This window comes from Sceloporus occidentalis, unplaced genomic scaffold, assembly GCF_023333645.1.
Source record: "Sceloporus occidentalis isolate IW3139 unplaced genomic scaffold, rSceOcc1.0.p SCAF_8, whole genome shotgun sequence".
In the NCBI taxonomy this organism is placed as follows: domain Eukaryota; kingdom Metazoa; phylum Chordata; class Lepidosauria; order Squamata; family Phrynosomatidae; genus Sceloporus; species Sceloporus occidentalis.
The window spans coordinates 34,164,198-34,183,193 of NW_028316988.1; the positions used below are offsets into that span (position 1 = coordinate 34,164,198).

Genomic DNA, 18,996 nt, shown 5'->3' on the forward strand with positions numbered 1-18,996 from the left:
CAGTGACAAAACCATGGCAATCCCCATTAGTGCTAACTGATGCTCCTTGTTGTAGTGACCTGCAAGACGCACTGGTGATCTTACAGCTCTACGAAAAGATCAAAGTTCCTGTCGACTGGAACAAAGTCAACCGGCCCCCCTACCCTAAACTTGGAGCAAACATGAAGAAGGTAACGGCAGTGGCTGCTTTACACTAAAATCAATTTTACATCGGTTTCCAAACTTACGGGAAACCTTGCTACGTTAGACACTTTCCCATAATGCCCCAAGGCAGGTGATTCCTCATCTCATTGCTACTTACCTATTGGCTTGTAACATTAATACATGCTCAGTTGATTTATGCAGTGATACATAATCAGCTGTGATTTGAATACAGGTTGAGTTTCCTTAATCCAGAATGCTTGAGACCACAAGTATTTGGGATTTCAGATGTTTATACCCCAAACTCTTTCTGCCCCTACCTGCCTCCCCATCTGTAGAAACTGAAGCAAACTAACATGGCTTCCTCTTGAAAAAGAGATGCATCTCTAGCTGGAAATATTTCCTCAGTGGAAAGAAACCTAATCTTTCTCTTGCTGCATCTGGGATCAATGGCGGAGGTCCTGCATTTATGTTGTTTAGCATAAATCCACACATGCAGGAGTATGTGCAGATTGTGCTCTGTTGCAACACTGTGCAACTGAATGGGCAGCCAAGTGTACATCCAGATGCACAGCCAAACAACTCAACAAAATGTACAACCAAATAAAGACCAATGCAGGCTGAATGGCACAGAAAGCCCAGTTCCACTTATGTAACCCTGTAATGAATGCACATGTTGTTGAACACTGGATAAGATACTGCTAGCCTAGTGGAACCATGTCAATATTAAGGCAGCCTCAAAGCCAGACATAAAATCTAACCCATTTTTCTCTTTTCCTTGCAAACAGCTAGAAAACTGTAACTACGCCGTCGATTTAGGGAAGCACCCGGCCAAGTTCTCCCTGGTTGGCATTGGCGGGCAAGATCTCAATGACGGGAACCCAACGCTCACGCTGGCCTTGGTCTGGCAGCTGATGAGAAGGTAGCAGTGCACTTAAATGGAGAAATATACAGAAATAATAATAATAATAATAATAATAATAATAATAATAATAATAATTTATTTGTACCTCGCCTCTCCAATGAGATTGATGTCTCATTTGCTGCAGGATCCAGGCCTTGGTTGATCCTTGTTTTCACTGATGGGCATTGTTAGAAAGGAACTGAAACTTCCCCCTTTATTTTCCTTTGCATTTGTCAACTTGCCAGGTCCTCTCCGCAAAGTGACCCAAAAAGATGCCTGTTTGGCAGCCCTGAAAGTCACTAAGGAAACTATGAGTTGTACCCAACTCCCTTTCTGTTCATCTTATGGGTGTACAAGCTTGGGTTGGTGAGCTAGTTTGCCGTCAGATTTGTTGTATAATTTAGTCTTACTCACTTGATGCCAAAAACATAATTTGATCCACACGCACATGCACATATTCACATGAATAAACATCCAAACTTCTGAATCAGTGGAGCTTTAGGGCTGCCTTGGAAGTTGGTAGATTCTCCACCTTTGGAGGTTGTTTTGTAGAAGTTGGATTTATATCTTTCTAGAGTACTTTAGTTGGGTCTTTTTGCATGGCCATGAGGTTGGATAGATGGCCCTTGGGGTCCCTTCCGACTCCAAGACTGGATGATTTTATCCTATCTCCATCCATATCTTGTGTTTGCACCAACCATACCATCTCCTGTTATTGTACTGACTTTGGAATAAAAGTATTGGCTTAAATCCTGTTGGCTTAAACTAAAATACAGCTCCTCTTACCCTATACATTTAGTAGTAACAATGCAGGACTTTAGCGTATAAAGCCTGCCAGCTTTGCATCTTGCTATCCTTGGAGATCATTACTTTTCTCTGGTCCTTTGGCTGCATGGCAGCTACTAAGCTGCAAAGGACACACAGAGCCCTCTTCTCTTCGAAAGCTCTCCTCCATCTTCATATAAGTAATACAATCTCTCTTTTAACTTGCCCAGATATACTCTGAACGTCTTGGAAAATCTCGGCGACGGTCAGAAAGCAAATGACGATATTATCGTGAACTGGGTGAACCAGACCTTGAAAGAAGCAGGGAAATCAAGCTCCATTCAGAGCTTTAAGGTGTGTAATTTATAGATATTTGTTATTTAATTTTTTGATGGTATGTAATTGGGAAATTACTGGTGCATCTGCACTCCAGAATTAATGCAGTTCGGCACTACTTTAACTGCCATGGCTCCATGCTATGGAATTCTGGGATTTGTAGTTGGCTGTGGCACCCAAGCTCCCTGACAAAAGAGGCTAAATGTCTCACAAAACTACATATCCCAGGATTCCATAGCATTGAGACACGGCGGTAGAAGCAGTGTCAGACTGCATTATTTCTGCAGCTTAGATGGAGCAGGGGTTATCCCTGTGCAAAGGCTGTAGTAATGGGATTTTTAAATATTTTATTTGTGGGATTTATATCCGCCCTTTCTCTCCAAATGGGATTCAGTTAGTGTCCTGGATTGCACCACATTCCTGGTGTTATCCTTCCAAATGTTATTGAACTGCATCTCCCAAGAGCCCCTAATGATACTGACCACTGGGTTGAGGAATGCAAAGACTTAAAATCCAGTATCATCTGGAGGGTCATACTTTGTTTGTCCACCTCTGATAGAGACCTTTAGCACCCTGAGTTTCCTCTGCAGAAGGGCAGAGTGCTAAAGGTCAGACACATACTTTGCACATAACGTATGCATCAGGAAGGAGACCATAGTATTTCCCAGGTGCTTCATCTGCTATTGATTCCACTGCATTTGTCTTTATCTGCAGTTGAACTGGTTTTGGGGTGAAGGGGTGCTGTGTGCATGGCATCTTCTTTAGTTTTCATTTATGCCATTTTGCCTCTCTTTCCTCCCTTTTAAGGACAAGAGTATTAGCAGCAGTTTGGCAGTTGTGGATTTAATTGATGCTATCCAGCCTGGATGTATAAATTACGACCTGGTGAAAACTGGAGATCTCTCGGAAGAGGACAAACACAGCAATGCCAAGTAAGCCTCTTCATTTCTTTCATATTTTTTCCTGCCCTGTTTTCTAGGCCTTCATCTGGAGTCCTAGCTCTGTGCTGACCATAATCCTAATCCTAAACCCCCCTGGGCCATGATTTTACACATACTTAGTCACATAGAAGATGTGCAATGGACGCCATTTGGCGCAGTGGAACTCACACCTTTTACTCTTGGGGATCTTTACGCTTTAACGTGCGGATGTCGCCCTAGCCATTCGTGCATATTCACGGTTTAACATTTTATAAGGGAACAACATTGTTCAAATGAAAACAATGTTAAGTAAACGATTTTATTTAATAGCTTTTTGTGGGTTTTTCGGGCTCTGTAGCTGTGTTCTGGAAGAGTTTGATCCTGATATTTCGCCAGCATCTGTGGCTGGCATCTTTAGAGAAAGCTGGCATGGAAGTGAGTGTGTGTGTGTGTGTGTGTGTGTGTGTGTGTGTGTGTGAGAATGTATATACATATATATATATAGTGTAATCCTTGTTTGGGAGGAGTGATTTCCATGTTAATCTGTGTGTTGGTCTAGTAAATTCAGTACTTAACTCCACATGTGTAAATTTTACAGACTGAAAAGTTTGGGAAGAGGAGGAGCGTGCAAATGGATAGGTTAAAAGCAGCGAAGGTTGACAGCTTTAGTTGATAGCCAGGATTATTAATTGCTTAGAAAAGCCATTCTTTTGGACTACAGTGCCCAGAACACCCAGCCAAGCATGGCCAATGTCTGCAGGGATTCTGGAAGTTGTAGTTAGAAAAGGTCACTTTCTCCTGGTCTGGAAGGTCTCCTTGGGGTTTTGGCAAAGGTCTAAGATGTCCAACCTCTCCATGCTTTTGACCCATAGGTACGCCGTTTCAATGGCGAGGCGAATCGGAGCCCGCGTCTACGCTCTCCCCGAAGATTTGGTAGAAGTGAAGCCCAAGATGGTGATGACCGTCTTTGCCTGCTTGATGGGCCGAGGAATGAAGAGAGTGTAAGACGCAGACGCCGAAACCAAAGCATCCAAACCTACCCACCCGCCCCACTTCAGACCGAAATGCTGTTAGTTTAAAGGACTGTCGATGCGGCTTCGTGCTTGTTCCTTTGTTTTTAAAGAAGGGACTCTCCATTTTGCTTTGCAAGATGGGAGCATGGCGAGACTTTTCTGAGCGACCGGGAGCCTAAAAAACAACCAAAATGCTTTTCTTTCCTCCCCAAACATCCCCAGAGATTTTAAAAAGCAGTTTCTCAAGAGTGCATTTCTATGTCTTCCAACCGAAGCATCCTTTTTTCTCCTTCCTGGGATACTCTTGTTTTTTGATGCCGGAGGTGGCTGGCATCCATTTTAATAGGGACACGTCTCATTCTTCTGCCTTAAAACCACACGAAGGAGGCCTGTTTTTAAAAAAATGTCCAAGGTGTTGTGATGAGCTTGAGTTTTTCTCAAGCTTGACGCAAGAGCGGTGACCAAAGCTGGGTAGATGCAACCCGTGACAAAAAGGAAAATGCAACATCTTGGCTAAAACAAGTCACGTTTTGCAGCCGGTGTAATAAATGATGCAAACTGGACGAAATTGCATATTTTCTAATGTTATGCATAATTTAATCCTGCAGTTTTCGAACTAGTTTGCATCCTCTATTCAGCATGGTTTTTAATCCTGGGAATCTTATGCTCACTAGAAATCACAGATTTTTTTAGCTGGCGTCGCTGACGCATACTTTCAAATCTTATCTTTTCCTAATCCGTGAGGGTTAGGAATTTTTTTTGTTTTTAAAGGAAGACCTTCAAGCTATCAGGAATATATATTCTGTGCCTGGATATCACATTCTTTGTTTCTGGGAAACGGCAGCAAATGCCAGGGATGCCATCGTGGGGTGGGCAAAATGGTACTTTCCAAAGATCAGCCTTCCAGCAGTATTCTCCAAAACGTGGTGCTGCTTTTTCCTGTACAGCTTAACAATATATATTTTTTGGATTACTTTACAGACAAAAAGGTATAGTAGGTTTTATTCTATTTTTTATTGTTTTGGCTAATTTCCTTTTTTTTGTATTAACCCCTTCCTTTTTTTTGTGTGCGAAGTAGTACCACCTTCGGAGGCATTGCCGACGGTTTAAACTCCGCAGAGAACCAAACAGAAATGCAAAGTTTTTGTATGTGATTTTTGGTTCTGTTCATCTTTTGCCTACCAAAAAAATATATTATTATTATTATTTTTTCTCCAGAATCTGCATGAAAATCTTTTTTTTTAGATTTTTGGATTTTTAAATATATATTTAAATATATATATTTAAGAGGCTGTTAGCGCATGATGGATGGAACCAGGAAAACTCTACGAATAGCAGGGACTAGTAACTCGAAGAGTGGAATATGCCGAGATTTAAGAAGATTTAAGACTTATTTTTTACAAATAATAATAATAATAATAAGGACAAAAAAAGGAAACAGTCGTCACCAAAGAAGAAGGCATTTTGTGCATAGGAGCAAGCGTATTCTGGCTTTGGCAAAAACTGTTAGCTATCCCTTGAGGTCATATTGCTATCCTGAAATATTCAAAAGTGATGTAATATGGTGGCAAGAGCAATAGTTGAAATAAAATCATTTAAATACAAGCTAGCCTGATTTCTGACAACAAAACCTGATTCGAAAAACAGGTGTGTATTTATGAGGGGAGGGGTGCGAAGCGAAGTCATTGCGTCTCCAAATGAGAAATGTTTGTTTCCATGAAATTTCCCTTCCGTCCCCAAATTTCTAGCATTGCAGAGAGTGAGACAACTGATTGAAAATCATTCACGCCTAGGATATTTCCTATTTGCAAAGTTCTCATTCCCTTGGTTGCTTTTTCTGCCCCTTTTCCTTGGATACCTATGGCCCCATACAGACAGGCCAAAATAAAGCTGCTTCAGGTCACTTTGGAGGTATGCTGTTTAAATGATGCATGCGTCCTAAGAGGTCGGAAGCTGCGCCAAAGTGGCGCTCCATTCCTTAGAACTGGATTGTGGCTTTGGCACGACTTCTGGACTCTTTGGACACAAGCATCATTTAAACAGCATACCTCCAAAGTGACCTGAAGCAGCTTTATTTTGGCCTGTCTGTATGGGGCCAACATTTCTCAAGTGAAGTTTAAAGTACCTAACTAAGGAGAGACACAAAGAGAGCAATTCCTCTTATATTGATTCATTTTTAATCATGTATTTATTTTCTTTCCGGTCTTTCTCCAGCCAGGATGGTGCCCAAGGCATCTTGCAACATGAAACAAAATACAGCATATATATATATATATATATATATATATATATATATATATATAATTGTTATATAAAAAGCAGTTGAAAACAACAAATAAGCTATGCTATTGCAAACAGCATTAACTGAAACTGGTTTAAAAGCCATTAAAAATGTAACAGTGATGATAAATAATACAGCACCTCCCTTTAGAAGAACCTTCTGCAGCAAAACATATCCAGGGGTGGTTGTGTTAGCAGTATAGCAAAGTACTGCATCATCCAACATCCACAAAACAGTGATAACCAAAATGCACATTATACATGTTGCAAGCCTTCGAAGATCCACTGGTGCCTTGCCTGATGAAGAAGAAGCCAGCATAAGGGACTTCTGCAGACAATCTAAATAAAAGGGGTCTTTGCTGCCGGTGGAAGGAAAGCCCAGAAGGAACCAGTTTAGTTCCAGTTAGTTCCATAATTTGGGGGCCACCACCAAGAAGCCTCTCTCATGTGTCTTCCCTACACTTTCCTTTGAGGATCTCAAAACTCAGGTATGCTCATATAACAAGCGGCAGCCTTCTACCGGTCTGGAAGCTGTTTAGTTCACAATTAGCATTTTTGTCCTCTCCTAAAGAAAACTGACCATTGGAAACATTCTTTGTTGCATCTGAAGAAGTAGACCCAGTCTATAGAATCTGGTGCAACAACTGTCTTTGAGTTAAATCTCAAAGTTGCTACAAGATCCCTTTGCATGCTTGCAAGAATTTGGTTTCCAAATTCCCCCTCTTGGTTGGGCATCTTCACACAAATTGCAAAGCGAAACATCCCTACCCAATAACAGCAAAGATGCCAACATCTCTCTCATGACTGCCCTTGAACCCTGGGAAGGAAGAAGAGATCAGTTCAAGAGAGCCCCACATTGCATGGGGCTTGGCTACATCTTGCCAGTCGCAACGCCAATTTGTTTATCCCTGCCAGTTGCAACACAGCTGGGTTTGGTGTGTGACTCACATTCTCTTTCCAAATCTTATCACAGGTTGTTCAGCTTTTTCAGCACATTCCTTCAGTACCGACTGAAGCTAAGGGTGCATTTCTGACCTTTGGAATTGCTCTGCAATCTCCATCCGTCTTCTGGACATGCTGGAAATCTCAGCTGTAATTCAGCTGAAAGTGACAACAGAGTGATGCTACTTCTCGTGTTCCTGGGTGCAACAGTGGCACCAGATGTGGGTCCCACAGGTGGAAGAGAATTGCCCCCCATACCATTGTGCTCCAGTTTCTGTTCACAAATACACACAGATTTGGTCTCCTTGCCTGGAGGTCTGGAGAGGCACAGTGGTTCCCTGGTGCCCTGAACTCTGGCAACCCAGTCAGACTGGCAGGGACCAGGCATTCAAGTGGGCACCTTAGGGTGCTATGCATCTTGCAAACGTCCACATCCAAGTACCCTTTTGCAATTATTTAAGGGCCCATTCATACAGCACAGTTATAGCATCGCGGTTCCCTCTTTAATAGTCATGAAATCCTGGGATTTGCAGTTTGGAACTCTACAGCTGAGACTTCTAAGTACTCTCCCTACAGGGCAAAGCCCAAGATTTTGTAGCATGGTATTTTAGCACACCAATTGAATAGTATGAAAGGGCACCTTGTAAAAAGCAGCACCATTAGAGATTTTTTAAGCCCTGAACTTCTGACCCCCTTAAGCAGCCCTGTCCACCTCCATCCCAGCCAAGCAATGGTGACATTAGCTTCCTGTGCGCATGCCGGTTGCATTAATTGCACTTCGGGCTAATTGAGCATGGCAGAGCCGGCCGATGCTTAAAGGAAAGCTTCTTGCAACAGGCGCATAGAGCATTTTGCCAACAAATGCCCCCTTCCCCCATTTTCAATTGGCACAGATTGCCAAAAACAAGGGAATGTCCTCTGAAACATCTACAGGAAGAAAAGGAGATTGGAGAAAGCTGCAGAGCACCACCAGGTGAGCAAGACGCAGAGTAGTTTCTCAGAAACAGCAGGCAGATGGGGCGCACCATTTTGGCGGTGCCCATCGCAGCCCTCTTCTTCTTTCAGGAGCGTTGGTGGCGGTGGGCAGTTGGCGAAGGCCTCCCGGGCGCGGTGGCCAAGCAGAGACGTGTCATTGACAGCCGGCAAGGCACAGTGGAGGCCTTTGATCACCCCTTGGTAGGTGAGGAGCCAGGTGGCAAACCACAACATGGCGCAGTCGCACTCCCAGGGATTGTGAGACAAGAAGATGTATCTCAGCTTGGGGAGGTCTGCAAAGAGGTGGCTGGAGAGGTGGCTCAGGTTGTTCCTGTTCAAGTGCAGGAAGTCCAGCTCCTTCAAGGAGGAGAAAGCGGAGCTGGCGACGGACGCGATGCGGTTGTTATTGAGGTAGAGCTTCCTCAAGTTGTGCAAGCTGTCAAAGGGACAGCTGATCCTGGTAAGCTGGTTTGCCTCCAGGTGCATGGTCCTGAGCCGCGTTAATCCACCGAAGAGTGGATTAGGCAAATCGGAGAGATAGTTGTGTCCTAAATTTAACACGGTCAACCTGCCCAGTTGGTGGAACGTGTCCTCCTGGATAGTCCAGATGCGGTTCTTCCGGAGGTTCAAGTCCTTCAGGGCCACCATGTCTTTCAGGGAGTCCCTCCCAACGGCTTCGATGCGGTTGCTCTCCAGGGAGAGCCTCGTGAGCCGCGTCAAGCTCCGGAAAGCCTCCGGGACGTAGCGCATGTTGTTGGAGGCCAGGACCAGCGCTTCCAAAGAAGGCAAGTGGGAGAAGACAAAAGGGTGGATCTCAAAGAGGTTGCAGTGGGAGAGGTCCAAGCTGATGAGGTTCTTCAGGCCTTCGAAGGTGTTGGCATGGAGGTAGGTTAGCCGAGGGTTCCTGCTAAGGTGCAGCACCCTCAGGTTGCAGAGGGACTTAAAGGCTCCGGGATACAGGAAGGTCAGGTTGTTGCGGGTCAGTGACAGGCTGTTGAGGTAGGTCAGGTTGCTGAAGGCATCGGCAGTCAGGAGCCGGAGGAAGTTGTTGGAGAGGTTGAGCGAAATGGTGGATGCTGCGATATCCTTGGGGAGATGTCTGAGACCGGCTCCATCGCAGGAGATGATGGCGTCGGGTGAGCATTTACAGGAGGAAGGGCATGGCAGGCGGGGCATGGCCCCTCCAGACCCTAAAGGACCGGTCATGAGAGGAAAAAGGAGGAGAAGGAGAAGGGAGACACGCATATCCTTGGCATAGGGCAAAGAGCACGGGTGGCACTGGGCAAGGAGGAACGGCGGATGGGAGATCGGCCGGGCGAAGGGCAAGGTGCTGGATAAAAGAAATGAGACCTAGGAGGCTTATGCCAGCCACAGGCCAGGCAAGGAGGCAGAAGGGCTTAGTCAAATGAGGGCTACTAATCCCCTTGCTGTGTGTCCAAGAACAGAATTGTTGGGTCAAATGCCCTGTCAATCACAGGGAAGGAGAGAAAGTAACAGGATGGACAGCAAAAGCAAAGGAAGATTATGTCAGGAAAGGGCTGCTCCACCACTGCTTTGGACAAACAAGGAAGACCTTTGTAAAATGTAAAGTCAAAGGCTTTCATGGCCGGCATTCATATTTTTTTGTGGGCTTTTTGGCTATGCAGCCATGGTCTAGAAGAATTTATTCCTGTCTTTTTGCCAGCATCTGTGGCTGGCATCTTCAGAGAAGTTTGCCAATGTTCTCTAATGCAATTGAGGGCAGATCATGATTTGAACCCACCACATCCCCTATATATAATGTCACCCCTGTTAAGGTCACTTGCATTATTATTTTTCTAACCGTGGAGTGTTCTCTCGCTATAAGAGTCCATATCTTCTTTCTTGGAGATAAGGGCTCTGCTTGTCTCCATCCAATGAGAGAGAGACAGAGAAAGATAGAGGAGATTTCTCGGCTCTATAATCTCCTGCTAAATTCTTTAGGTCTAGCTCAGACGTGTCCATTTACACATCATTAACACACACACACACATAAACAAAAGAGGCAGACCAAAGACCTATCAATCCATTTATTCACTTATTGATTGATTTTATATCACACAAGATACCCTCCCCATACCATCTTAACTAAGGACAGATACCATAAAATGCAGGCATCTTACTAACATCTCTAATTTTTTCCTCCTGTTTGGTTTATAGCATCTTGCCTGATGAAGAAAAAGCCAACAGAGCTCCAAAAGCTTGCAACAAGTATATGGTGCACTTCGGTTAGACCATAAAGGTATCACTGTTTGGTGCGTTTTTGTTTGAATTTGCCATAGGGCCAACACAGCTACCCCTTCTTGTGACTTTGGACATTTCTGGTGCGATGTCCACACTGCAGAAATAATCCAGTTGGACACCACTTGAATTGCCATGGCTCAATCCTATGGAATGCTGGGATTTATAGTTTTGAGAAACATTTAGCTTTTTCTGCCTGGTGCCACAAGAAACTACCATTTCCAGGCTTCCATTGCATTCAGCTGCAGTAGTTCAAGCGGTGTCCAACTGGATTATTTCTGCAATGTGGACGCAACCTGAAAACTGCCTGCTCCCCAAATGAGCCGACGATCTCCATTTGCAACTTGGAAATGTCACTCTTTAATAAAAGAAAAGAAACCAGACTACAGCTCCCAAAATCCCCAGCCAATCTGGACCCAATCCTGGCGGGTGCATGGCCAGGTTGGCTGCCATTTCTAAGAACTGTCCTCCAAACGGCATGTTTTCTCCAAGCTTTATTGATTTTCTGGGGCAATGGTCAGAGGAGTTTTTAATGCTGCTTCTCCCCTGGATATTTTCCCTTGAAGACGAGGGAAATGGGACTGGCAAATGCTTGCTGCAGTTGGATCCCAGGCTGAGTCCTTGGCACCGCAAGGAGGCCTTTTGCTCCAAAATATGAGCGGATGCTCTTTCGCCAGAACATTTTGAAATATTGTACAAGTGTTTGGAATATTCCACGAAAAACAAAAGCCACTTCTAGCCAGGCAAAAAATGCAGAAACCAGTATCTAACCGAGACCTATGGGTTGCTTTTGAAGCAGCCAGATGGGCTTTGCAGTAGAGAGCAAGTCAGCGTTCTGAAAGCTTCTTTCCTGTTATATTTCTATTATAGATATATCACTATATATTGTTATTGTTATTGCAATGTCTCAGTTTCACAGTCTCCTCCTCCTCCTTCTCATTTTTTTTCCTATTGCTCTTTACATTTGCACTATATAATAACAGCACAATGATTCCACTTTAGATGCCAATGGTGGCATCAATTATCCTTGCGTTATTTGCAAAGGCAATGTGCACGGAGGTTTCCTACAAGAGGCAGGGAAACTGGGGAGGTTGGTTTTCTCGGAAAGGAGGAATGAACTGAACGCAAAACTTGCGAAGCTTGCCTGGAACAGCGCACAAATAGTTAGGAAGGATAATCTGGAGAAGTGGGAGCTCTCAAGGCTTAGAGTCCTGATAAGTAAGAGGAAGATTACAGGAGAAACACCAAGAGCCTTATTCTAAAGTCATCCCAGGTTATGCTTCTCGGGGTTTTCTTTTCCATCCCAACATGCCTGGGGTTTATCTTGTTCCCTTGTGCTAAAATTAAATAATTATAATTTAAAAAATATAAATGTGTTAGCCTTCCATCCTTTCATAGGTAAAATGAGGGGCTGTATAGGTCGCCCCTTTTAGCGCCAGATCAGGGTTGTGGCAGTGGCACGCCATGGGCCTGATCTCGCCTTTCCACAGCACAATAAGTAGCCACAAAACTGTTTATTGCTTTAACCTTGTGGGTTTTCTATGCTGTGGAAAGGGCACCACAGCCACCAGCGCCACAGCTTTTTGGTGCTCTTTTGGCGCTGCATCATCAAGACAAAGGAGCACTGTGACACTGCCCATCATGTGGTGCAGTGTGCAGCATCATGCCGGTGTAGAGGTGGAGTCAGGGCATGCGTCGTGTGGATGCCACATGCCAACTCCATCCCCAGGCCGGCCTTAATGGTTGGTCTGTATAGCCTCTGAGTCCCCAGCTTGTTGGGGGCAATTGGCATACAGATTGTAATCCGCATAGAGAGTGTATAGTTCACTATGAAGAGGTATAGAAATATAGGTGCTATTGCTATTCCCAGAACTCTATAGCATGGAGCCATGGCTGTTAAAGCGGTGTCAAGTTGCATTATTGTTGAGGTGTGGATGCAGACTGTAAGACAGAAAGGAGGAGGAGGAAGAGGAGGAGGAGGAGGGAGTGGAAACGCTGAAAAGTGGTGCAAGAGGCAAGCTGCAAGAGGCATTCTTCTCGGTCTCCTTCCAATGAGCTGCACTTGGAAAAGGGTCTGTCTGTCATCCGCCTCCCAGGCTTTTCTCTCTCATTGGCTATGGACTGCAATGGATGTCACGACTCTGTTGGTCCTGCCTCCCCGAAGCTGCAAACTTGGCCCTACATTTGCCTGAGGATACCATAACTTATGCTCACAGAGGTAAGAGCACATTTTGCTGCCTTCCCACAGAACTGAGACCTCGGCTGTCTCATTCTGTCATTCTGAGTTGCTTTTTGCAAGCTTTGGAAGTAAAAACAAATAGGCATCTGGTCTCTCCTTGAGCAGAAAGCGTCTTCCGATGGCAATGGATCCACAGACTGGAGAGATTGTGGCGGTGTTTTCATTGGACGCAATTTGGACCCGAACCCACTAGCACATGAATGTTTCCAAGGTAAATGCCCACTTCTTTTCCTTCAACTCCTGCCTGAGTTTTATTTGTATAGGATTTTTGCTCCTTCAATGGAGAGCATTGTTCGGCGTTAACATAAACTGCTGTGCGCAGCGTAGAGGAACATCTGGATCGTATCAGCGCTTTAATGAGCGGTTTTTCTTCCCTGCAATTAGATTTTTATTATTGGACTATAGATATCCTTATATCGAATCACTCAAAGAAATCAGCAGCGCTAATTGGAAGATTCCTCTCTAATGTGGAAGTTTCATTCTAGCATAAATAGACGCTAAACCTTTCTTTCGTCGTAATTCTAGCTCTTCTTGATCCCTTATCTGGCGTATATAGGAGTTAAATTTTAACTTTTCCCTATTATCCGACTAGTAAATATCCTAGATTTTAGCTTTTATTGACTCTCCCTTCCTATATACTTAATAAGATAAATCAATTCAAGAGTGACCCTAAATAATTTGCACAGAGGTATGGTTCAGGAAGAATCTTAAGCTTAACCAAGTGTAATAATAATAATAATAATAATAATAATAATAATAATAAATTTTGTTTTGATCCCGCCTATCCCATAGGTTCTTTCCATTTTTCTTCTGCTAAGTATTGCCATCACTACAAATTGCAATGATAAGGGGATTCATTAATGGAAATCCTTCTGGATGAAGTTTGGGGCTTAAAATCACAAAACAAACAGAATCATTTTGTGAAAAAGCATTATAAACTTTACACAGATGCTCACAAACACATAAACCTTAGGCATTAAAAGCTGTGCTGTCTAGGAGTTTAGCTTTTATATCAGAGCAGCGATTATGTCCTTCATAGGCAAATTACCAGATCTTAGAAAAGTTACTTTTTTGCACTATAACTCCCACATTTTCCCAGCCAAGATGGGCCATGACCATGCTGACTGGAGAGTTTGAGCAGCCCCAAAAAGGTAACTTTCCCCAAGTTCTGACAAGGGCAATGTACTTTGCAAGTGCGCAACTCACAACTCCATTATCTTTTCTCATGTTGGCTGGGGAATTTTAGCATAACTTTTTCTAAGTTCTGAGAATGGTAATGCACTTTGCAAGTGTGCAATTCATGATTCTGATATCTTTTCTCTCTCTTTAAGAACAAGAAAGCCTTAGCATTTGGATAGCGTCGAGCAAACTCTCCCATGCCTGAGAACTCACAGCAACCGCATCTCTTCTTCGGATGCCATCATGCATTCTGGTAACTCCTCCACGACTGTCGCCACAGAAGAGACTCCATGGGATCTGCCCTCGTCCCCAACCAACGTCTCCACCTGGCTTTCCCCTTGTCATGTCCTCCTCTCCAACTACCAGTTTGTGGTCATCCCAATCCTCTTCTGCGCTATCTTCATCCTTGGACTGGTGGGGAACAGCATCGTTGTTGCGGTGCTGTGTTGGCGACGGAGCCCAAAGACGGTGGCCAACGTCTACATTGTCAACTTGGCAGTAGCCGATCTCCTGGCTCTGGCCACAGTCCCGTTCTGGGCTGCTTACTACGCTTACGGATACAACTGGCTCTTTGGCTCGGTGATGTGCAAAATCTCTGGCTCGCTCCTCTCCCTGACCATGTTTGCCAGCATCTTTTTCATCACCTGCATGAGCGTGAACCGCTACCAGGCCATCGTCCACCCCTTTAAGTCCCAGCGAGGGACACCCCGCCAGGCATCCGTCGTGGTCCTCTTCGTGTGGGGACTGGCTGCCTTGGCTTCCTTGCCCACCTTCTATTTCCGGGAGACCAAACACGTCCAGGAGTTGAATGTGACCGCTTGCATCATGGCCTACCCGCTGGAGAGGTACGCCAAGTGGTCGGCCGGAACAGCTTTGGCAAAAAACACGCTCGGCTTCCTCATCCCTCTCTCCATCATCACCGTCTGCTACGTCTCCATCAGGGTCCACTTGACGAAGAGCCGAGGTTTCCGGAAAACCAAGCGGATAAGGGACCACGTCTTGAAGCTGGTGGCTGCCGTGGTGGTGGCCTTCTTGATCTGCTGGCTCCCCTTCCACATCTTGACTTTCCTGGATGCCCTGTTCTGGATGGGCGTGGTTAGCGACTGCCGGGTCACATCCTCCATTGACGCTGCCTTGCCTTTTGGACTCTTGATGGGGTTCGCTAACAGCTGCATCAACCCTTTGCTGTACTATTTCATTGGCAGGCAGTTCCAGGACAGACTCCCGCATCTGCTCAAACTGAGCCTCTTCCAGTTCAACAGCAACCGGGAAATCTTTTGCTCTGGCAAAACGAGTTCGGTCAAAACCGCCGAGTCTCTTGTGGATGCCGAACATGGCGGAGATGCCGAAAGGCCTCAAACTGACCCGTTATGGGTCCCTTGAACTGCATGTGGAAACAATTCAGAGGATGTCCTGCTCTCTTTTCTACATGCCTCTCCTGTTTTTCCCCTGATCTTCCATCTACATATCTTCAAAAGTACAAACTGTCCAGCGGAAACTCTTGTTTTTAATTTCTTGGTGAAAGGGGGAGGAGGGATTCTCTTTCTTTGAAAAGAGCTGTCATATACTTTAATGGTGTCATTCTAAAATAAATAACCAGGGATGCAATAATCCATCTTCCGTAAACAACTGAAGGACGTTAGGAACCCAGCCACTTTCTGGGACGAAGAGAGTTGCGCTGTTTTTATTGCCACTGGGGGAAAAGTCTGGGATTCGAGACACGTATGAGGACACTTTCCAGCTAAATGAGGCCCTCTTAACTTTCGTTGCATTAAAAGTCTGTCTGGGACAAAGCGTGGTGGGAATTCTTGGCAGCTCAAGTTAGCCCAAGTTATAAGAAATACAAGGATTTCAGAGACGTTTCAGGCCGCCACCCCGCCATATCCATTGAATTTTACAAGGGCTTCACACAAGGTTGTCCTCAGTTTATAAACCTCCTTTGTGGGTTTGGGATTTATTTATTTTTGTTGTTGCTTCTGCTATTTTTTCCTAACTCTTAATATGGGAGAGTTGCACAGTATCTTCCAAGCACCCGCTACTTCAAGGGTGTAGCTGTTGTGGGATGCAAAATGAGGACATTGCCTTTCTAAATAGGAATTGTGGGCCCCACCATGATTAAACCTTCCTTCAGTCCCCAAATTTCTAGCACAGCAGAAGGTGAGACGTTCCTAACTGAAAATACAGTATCTGCAAGTTCCTGGACTTACCATGAAAATGCAAAACCATGGATAATAGCAAGCCCTATTAAAGTGAATGACTTCCAGCAGAAGTTGAACATAGAGTCATGCTGGAAGATCTAGAGATCCCTAGCAAGAACATCTCTCTAGGCATTTCTAGGTTCCCCTAGAATAACTCTATGGTCAACCTTTGCTGGAAGTGTACCATATAATTGTGCTGGAAGACCTAGAAAATGCCTAGAGGTAACATATTTTTGTCAGATGTAGGTAAGTGAACCCATGGATATAGGTCCAGCGGATACGTGTTTGCAGAGAATATGATGTTTTCTGTGTGGCTTGTACTATACTCATAACTATCAAGTGAGTTAAGGAAGATATCGGGGTGAGTTGCAATGGAAATTATTTTGAAAATGTTCAAGTAAGGCACAAAAAACTCCAATGAAGAGAGAACTGGAGGAGCAATAATCTTTGCAGTTATTCTTCATGAACGATGCACATGGGTTTCTTGCACAGAGAACATGATTTTCAGCACAGAAAAAAAAATTGCTGGGCAGAAAACATCATATTCTCTGCAAATACTGTGTTGTGTTTTTGTGTTGTTTTGCGTTGTTGTGAAATAACAAAACAAAACCCCAAGTCCCAACCACAAAGAGCCCTCGAGATTGGGGCGAAGCGCTTGAGGAATCCAGCTCAGGAGGAAGAAAAACTGGCAAAATTATTCCTTCCTCCTTAGAAGAACAAAATTTACAAACCTTTGCACCCCTCTCAAGGTGCAGGCGCCATGTAAATCCCTGCGAGTTTGTTTCACTCTTGGCCCTTCAGAAGTGGATGCCCAGATGAGAAGGTTGAGGCCAACAATCTGCTCTTGGCAGGGAAGGTTTTGCACGGTCAGCAAAGAAGATGGGCCTTGTTTATCTGCGGTGCATACCGTGAGTAAACATGGTTTGGGGACAACACGTTCCCTCTCCCCCCAAAGACACACACTCTCCTCCCATGCAGTTGCTGCAACCTCTCTTGGCTCCACTAAGACTGCCTCTTGATTTATGGAGTGGAGAAATGTGGACTTGTGCCACGCAGCTGGGGCCAGCTGGACCTCTCCTCTCCTCCTCCCTGGAATTAAGGATGTCCACATTTCAAAATCCAAAATGGATAGCATCACAATGCCTTCACCAGGCTGGCCCAAAAAAAACCCAAAAAACAAACCCGTGCAAATTTTAGAGAACCTCAGATCTCTTTGTCAGCATGTCACTCCCTCTATCCCACCCAACCCCAAAACAAAGGAGGACAAGGAGGGGAGATAGAAAAAATGGGGAAAATCCACATAAAGATCTTAAAAGTCTTCCTGCCCCCATTGTGTTTTGCGTTGCAAGAAATGTTCCAAGGGACAAGGGTTGTTGTTGTTCGTGTTGTTAGCTGCCTTCGAGTTGACTTTGACTCATGTAGACTCCACATCTCCAAGTCTTTCCATCCTCAACCATGGCCACGATCTTCTCATTCGAGTCCATCCGTCTGGTATGTGGTCTTCCTCTCTTTCTACTACCTTCCACTTTTCGCAGCATCATTGTCTTTTCTAGTGATTCGTGCCTTCTCATGATGTGTCTGAAGCATGACAGTCTCAGTTTAATGTATCCAGGGGGTGACCATGTGGACCGTATAGCAAAGTCCAATAACATCCAAAATCCACCAAACAGTGATACCTTTTCTGGACCAACCAAAATGCACAATATACCTGTTGCAAACTTTCAAAGCTTGCAAATCTTTATACCTTTATTGGACCAAACAAACTGCCCCATAAACATGTTGCAAGCTTTACCGAAGCTTAAAAACTTGCAACATGTATATTGCGCATTTTGGTTGGCCCAATAAAAGAATCCCTGTTTGGTGGATTTTGGATGTTATTAGTCTCAATTTAGCCATCCTGGTTTCCAATGAGAGTTAGGCTTTCTGAAAAAATGACCCTGGCATTGGCAATCTCACCCCAATTTTTTTTGCGGTTTTTGGGGCTGTGTGGCTAGAATATTTTTTCCCTGACATTTCACCAGCATCTGTAGCTGGCGTCTTCAAACTCTTCTAGAGCATGGCCTCATAGCCCAAAAAACCCCACAAAAGCTATGGGTGCCAGCTGTGAAAGACCTCAGCTTCTCACCCAAAGTTTTTCCATACATGATGGCTGCAGCTGCAAGGCCTGACTCTTGTTCTTCAAACCACAAAAACAAATAGTAACAGAGTTGCTCAGAAGCTGCATTCTTTCCAAAACACCACATCCTCTTCGTCTCGCTGTCCTGTTCCTTGAGCATCCCTAGAATCCTGATACATGACATCTCCTAGAAAACGTGGGAGCAAGTCTTGCGAAGGAAGGAAGGGATGTCGGTTGGCAATTTGGTTTTGCTTCTGGGAAGTGACCTTGGCAGTTGCTTACCCCGCAAAGCAGCAAATCTCCAAATGTTGGCACAGTGAGGACATTTATGGCTTCTTAAAGAACTTGTCTGGAGACCTGGAAGCAATTTCAGGTTATTTCCAACTTATGGTGACCCTGCTGCAAACCTATCAGAGGGTTTTCCTTGCTAGATTTATTCCGAGGGGGTTTGTCTTTGCTTCTTCTAAGCTGAGAGTGTGACTTGCCTTAAGTCACCTATAGTCCCACCCAGGAAAGAAGAAAATGCTATTTCTTGGTCTCCTGTGTGGGAAGCAGATTGGGATGGATTTGCATCCCTGAGACAGACTTGTGTGAAGCCTTCGTCTCTCACAAAATAACCAGACCCAGCAATCTCTCATGCTTTCTCTCACTCCGTCTGTCTCTCTCTTTTGATCCGCTGCACCCCTCCTTCCCTCTCAGCCCATCCTTCTCTTTCTCACAGACAGATAT

The 18,996-nt window shown here is 44.6% G+C and overlaps 3 protein-coding genes across 10 annotated transcripts in view; 2 read left to right on the plus strand and 1 right to left on the minus strand.

The window, feature by feature from the left end:
• The window catches only part of PLS3 (plastin 3), a 43,490-nt gene extending 37,806 nt beyond the window's left edge, over positions 1-5,684 (plus strand). For all 4 annotated transcript variants that reach the window (XM_089536200.1, XM_089536199.1, XM_089536198.1 and 1 more), the window contains 5 exons: positions 56-170; positions 930-1,063; positions 2,041-2,164; positions 2,954-3,078; positions 3,939-5,684. In XM_089536200.1, the coding sequence (XP_089392326.1) occupies positions 56-170; positions 930-1,063; positions 2,041-2,164; positions 2,954-3,078; positions 3,939-4,071 (631 nt within the window). In that variant the 3' untranslated portion in view covers positions 4,072-5,684. The remainder of the gene's footprint in view (positions 1-55; positions 171-929; positions 1,064-2,040; positions 2,165-2,953; positions 3,079-3,938) is intronic.
• A 602-nt stretch (positions 5,685-6,286) lies between these two features.
• LOC149308645 (uncharacterized) lies at positions 6,287-10,178 on the minus strand. The gene has a single exon (XM_089536202.1). It carries the CDS (start codon positions 9,519-9,521, stop codon positions 8,229-8,231), a length of 1,293 nt encoding a protein of 430 aa, XP_089392328.1. The 5' UTR covers positions 9,522-10,178; the 3' UTR covers positions 6,287-8,228.
• Positions 10,179-10,444: 266 nt separating this feature from the next.
• Positions 10,445-15,917, plus strand: AGTR2 (angiotensin II receptor type 2). Of its 5 annotated transcripts, none has more exons than XM_089536204.1 (3): positions 10,445-12,753; positions 12,880-12,985; positions 14,106-15,917. In XM_089536204.1, exon 3 carries the CDS (start codon positions 14,197-14,199, stop codon positions 15,334-15,336), a length of 1,140 nt encoding a protein of 379 aa, XP_089392330.1. In that variant the 5' UTR covers positions 10,445-12,753; positions 12,880-12,985; positions 14,106-14,196; the 3' UTR covers positions 15,337-15,917. The 5 variants fall into 5 exon arrangements, with proteins under 5 accessions (XP_089392330.1, XP_089392332.1, XP_089392333.1 ...); XM_089536206.1 differs by having other exon boundaries at positions 10,445-10,549; XM_089536203.1 differs by having other exon boundaries at positions 10,480-10,536; positions 11,519-12,985.
• Positions 15,918-18,996: the final 3,079 nt, after the last annotated feature.

Bases quoted from the DNA above. Each gene is read 5' to 3' on its own strand.
- LOC149308645 (XM_089536202.1), bottom strand. From the start codon at position 9,521: ATGCGTGTCTCCCTTCTCCTTCTCCTCCTTTTTCCTCTCATGACCGGT.
- AGTR2 (XM_089536204.1), top strand. From the start codon at position 14,197: ATGCATTCTGGTAACTCCTCCACGACTGTCGCCACAGAAGAGACTCCA.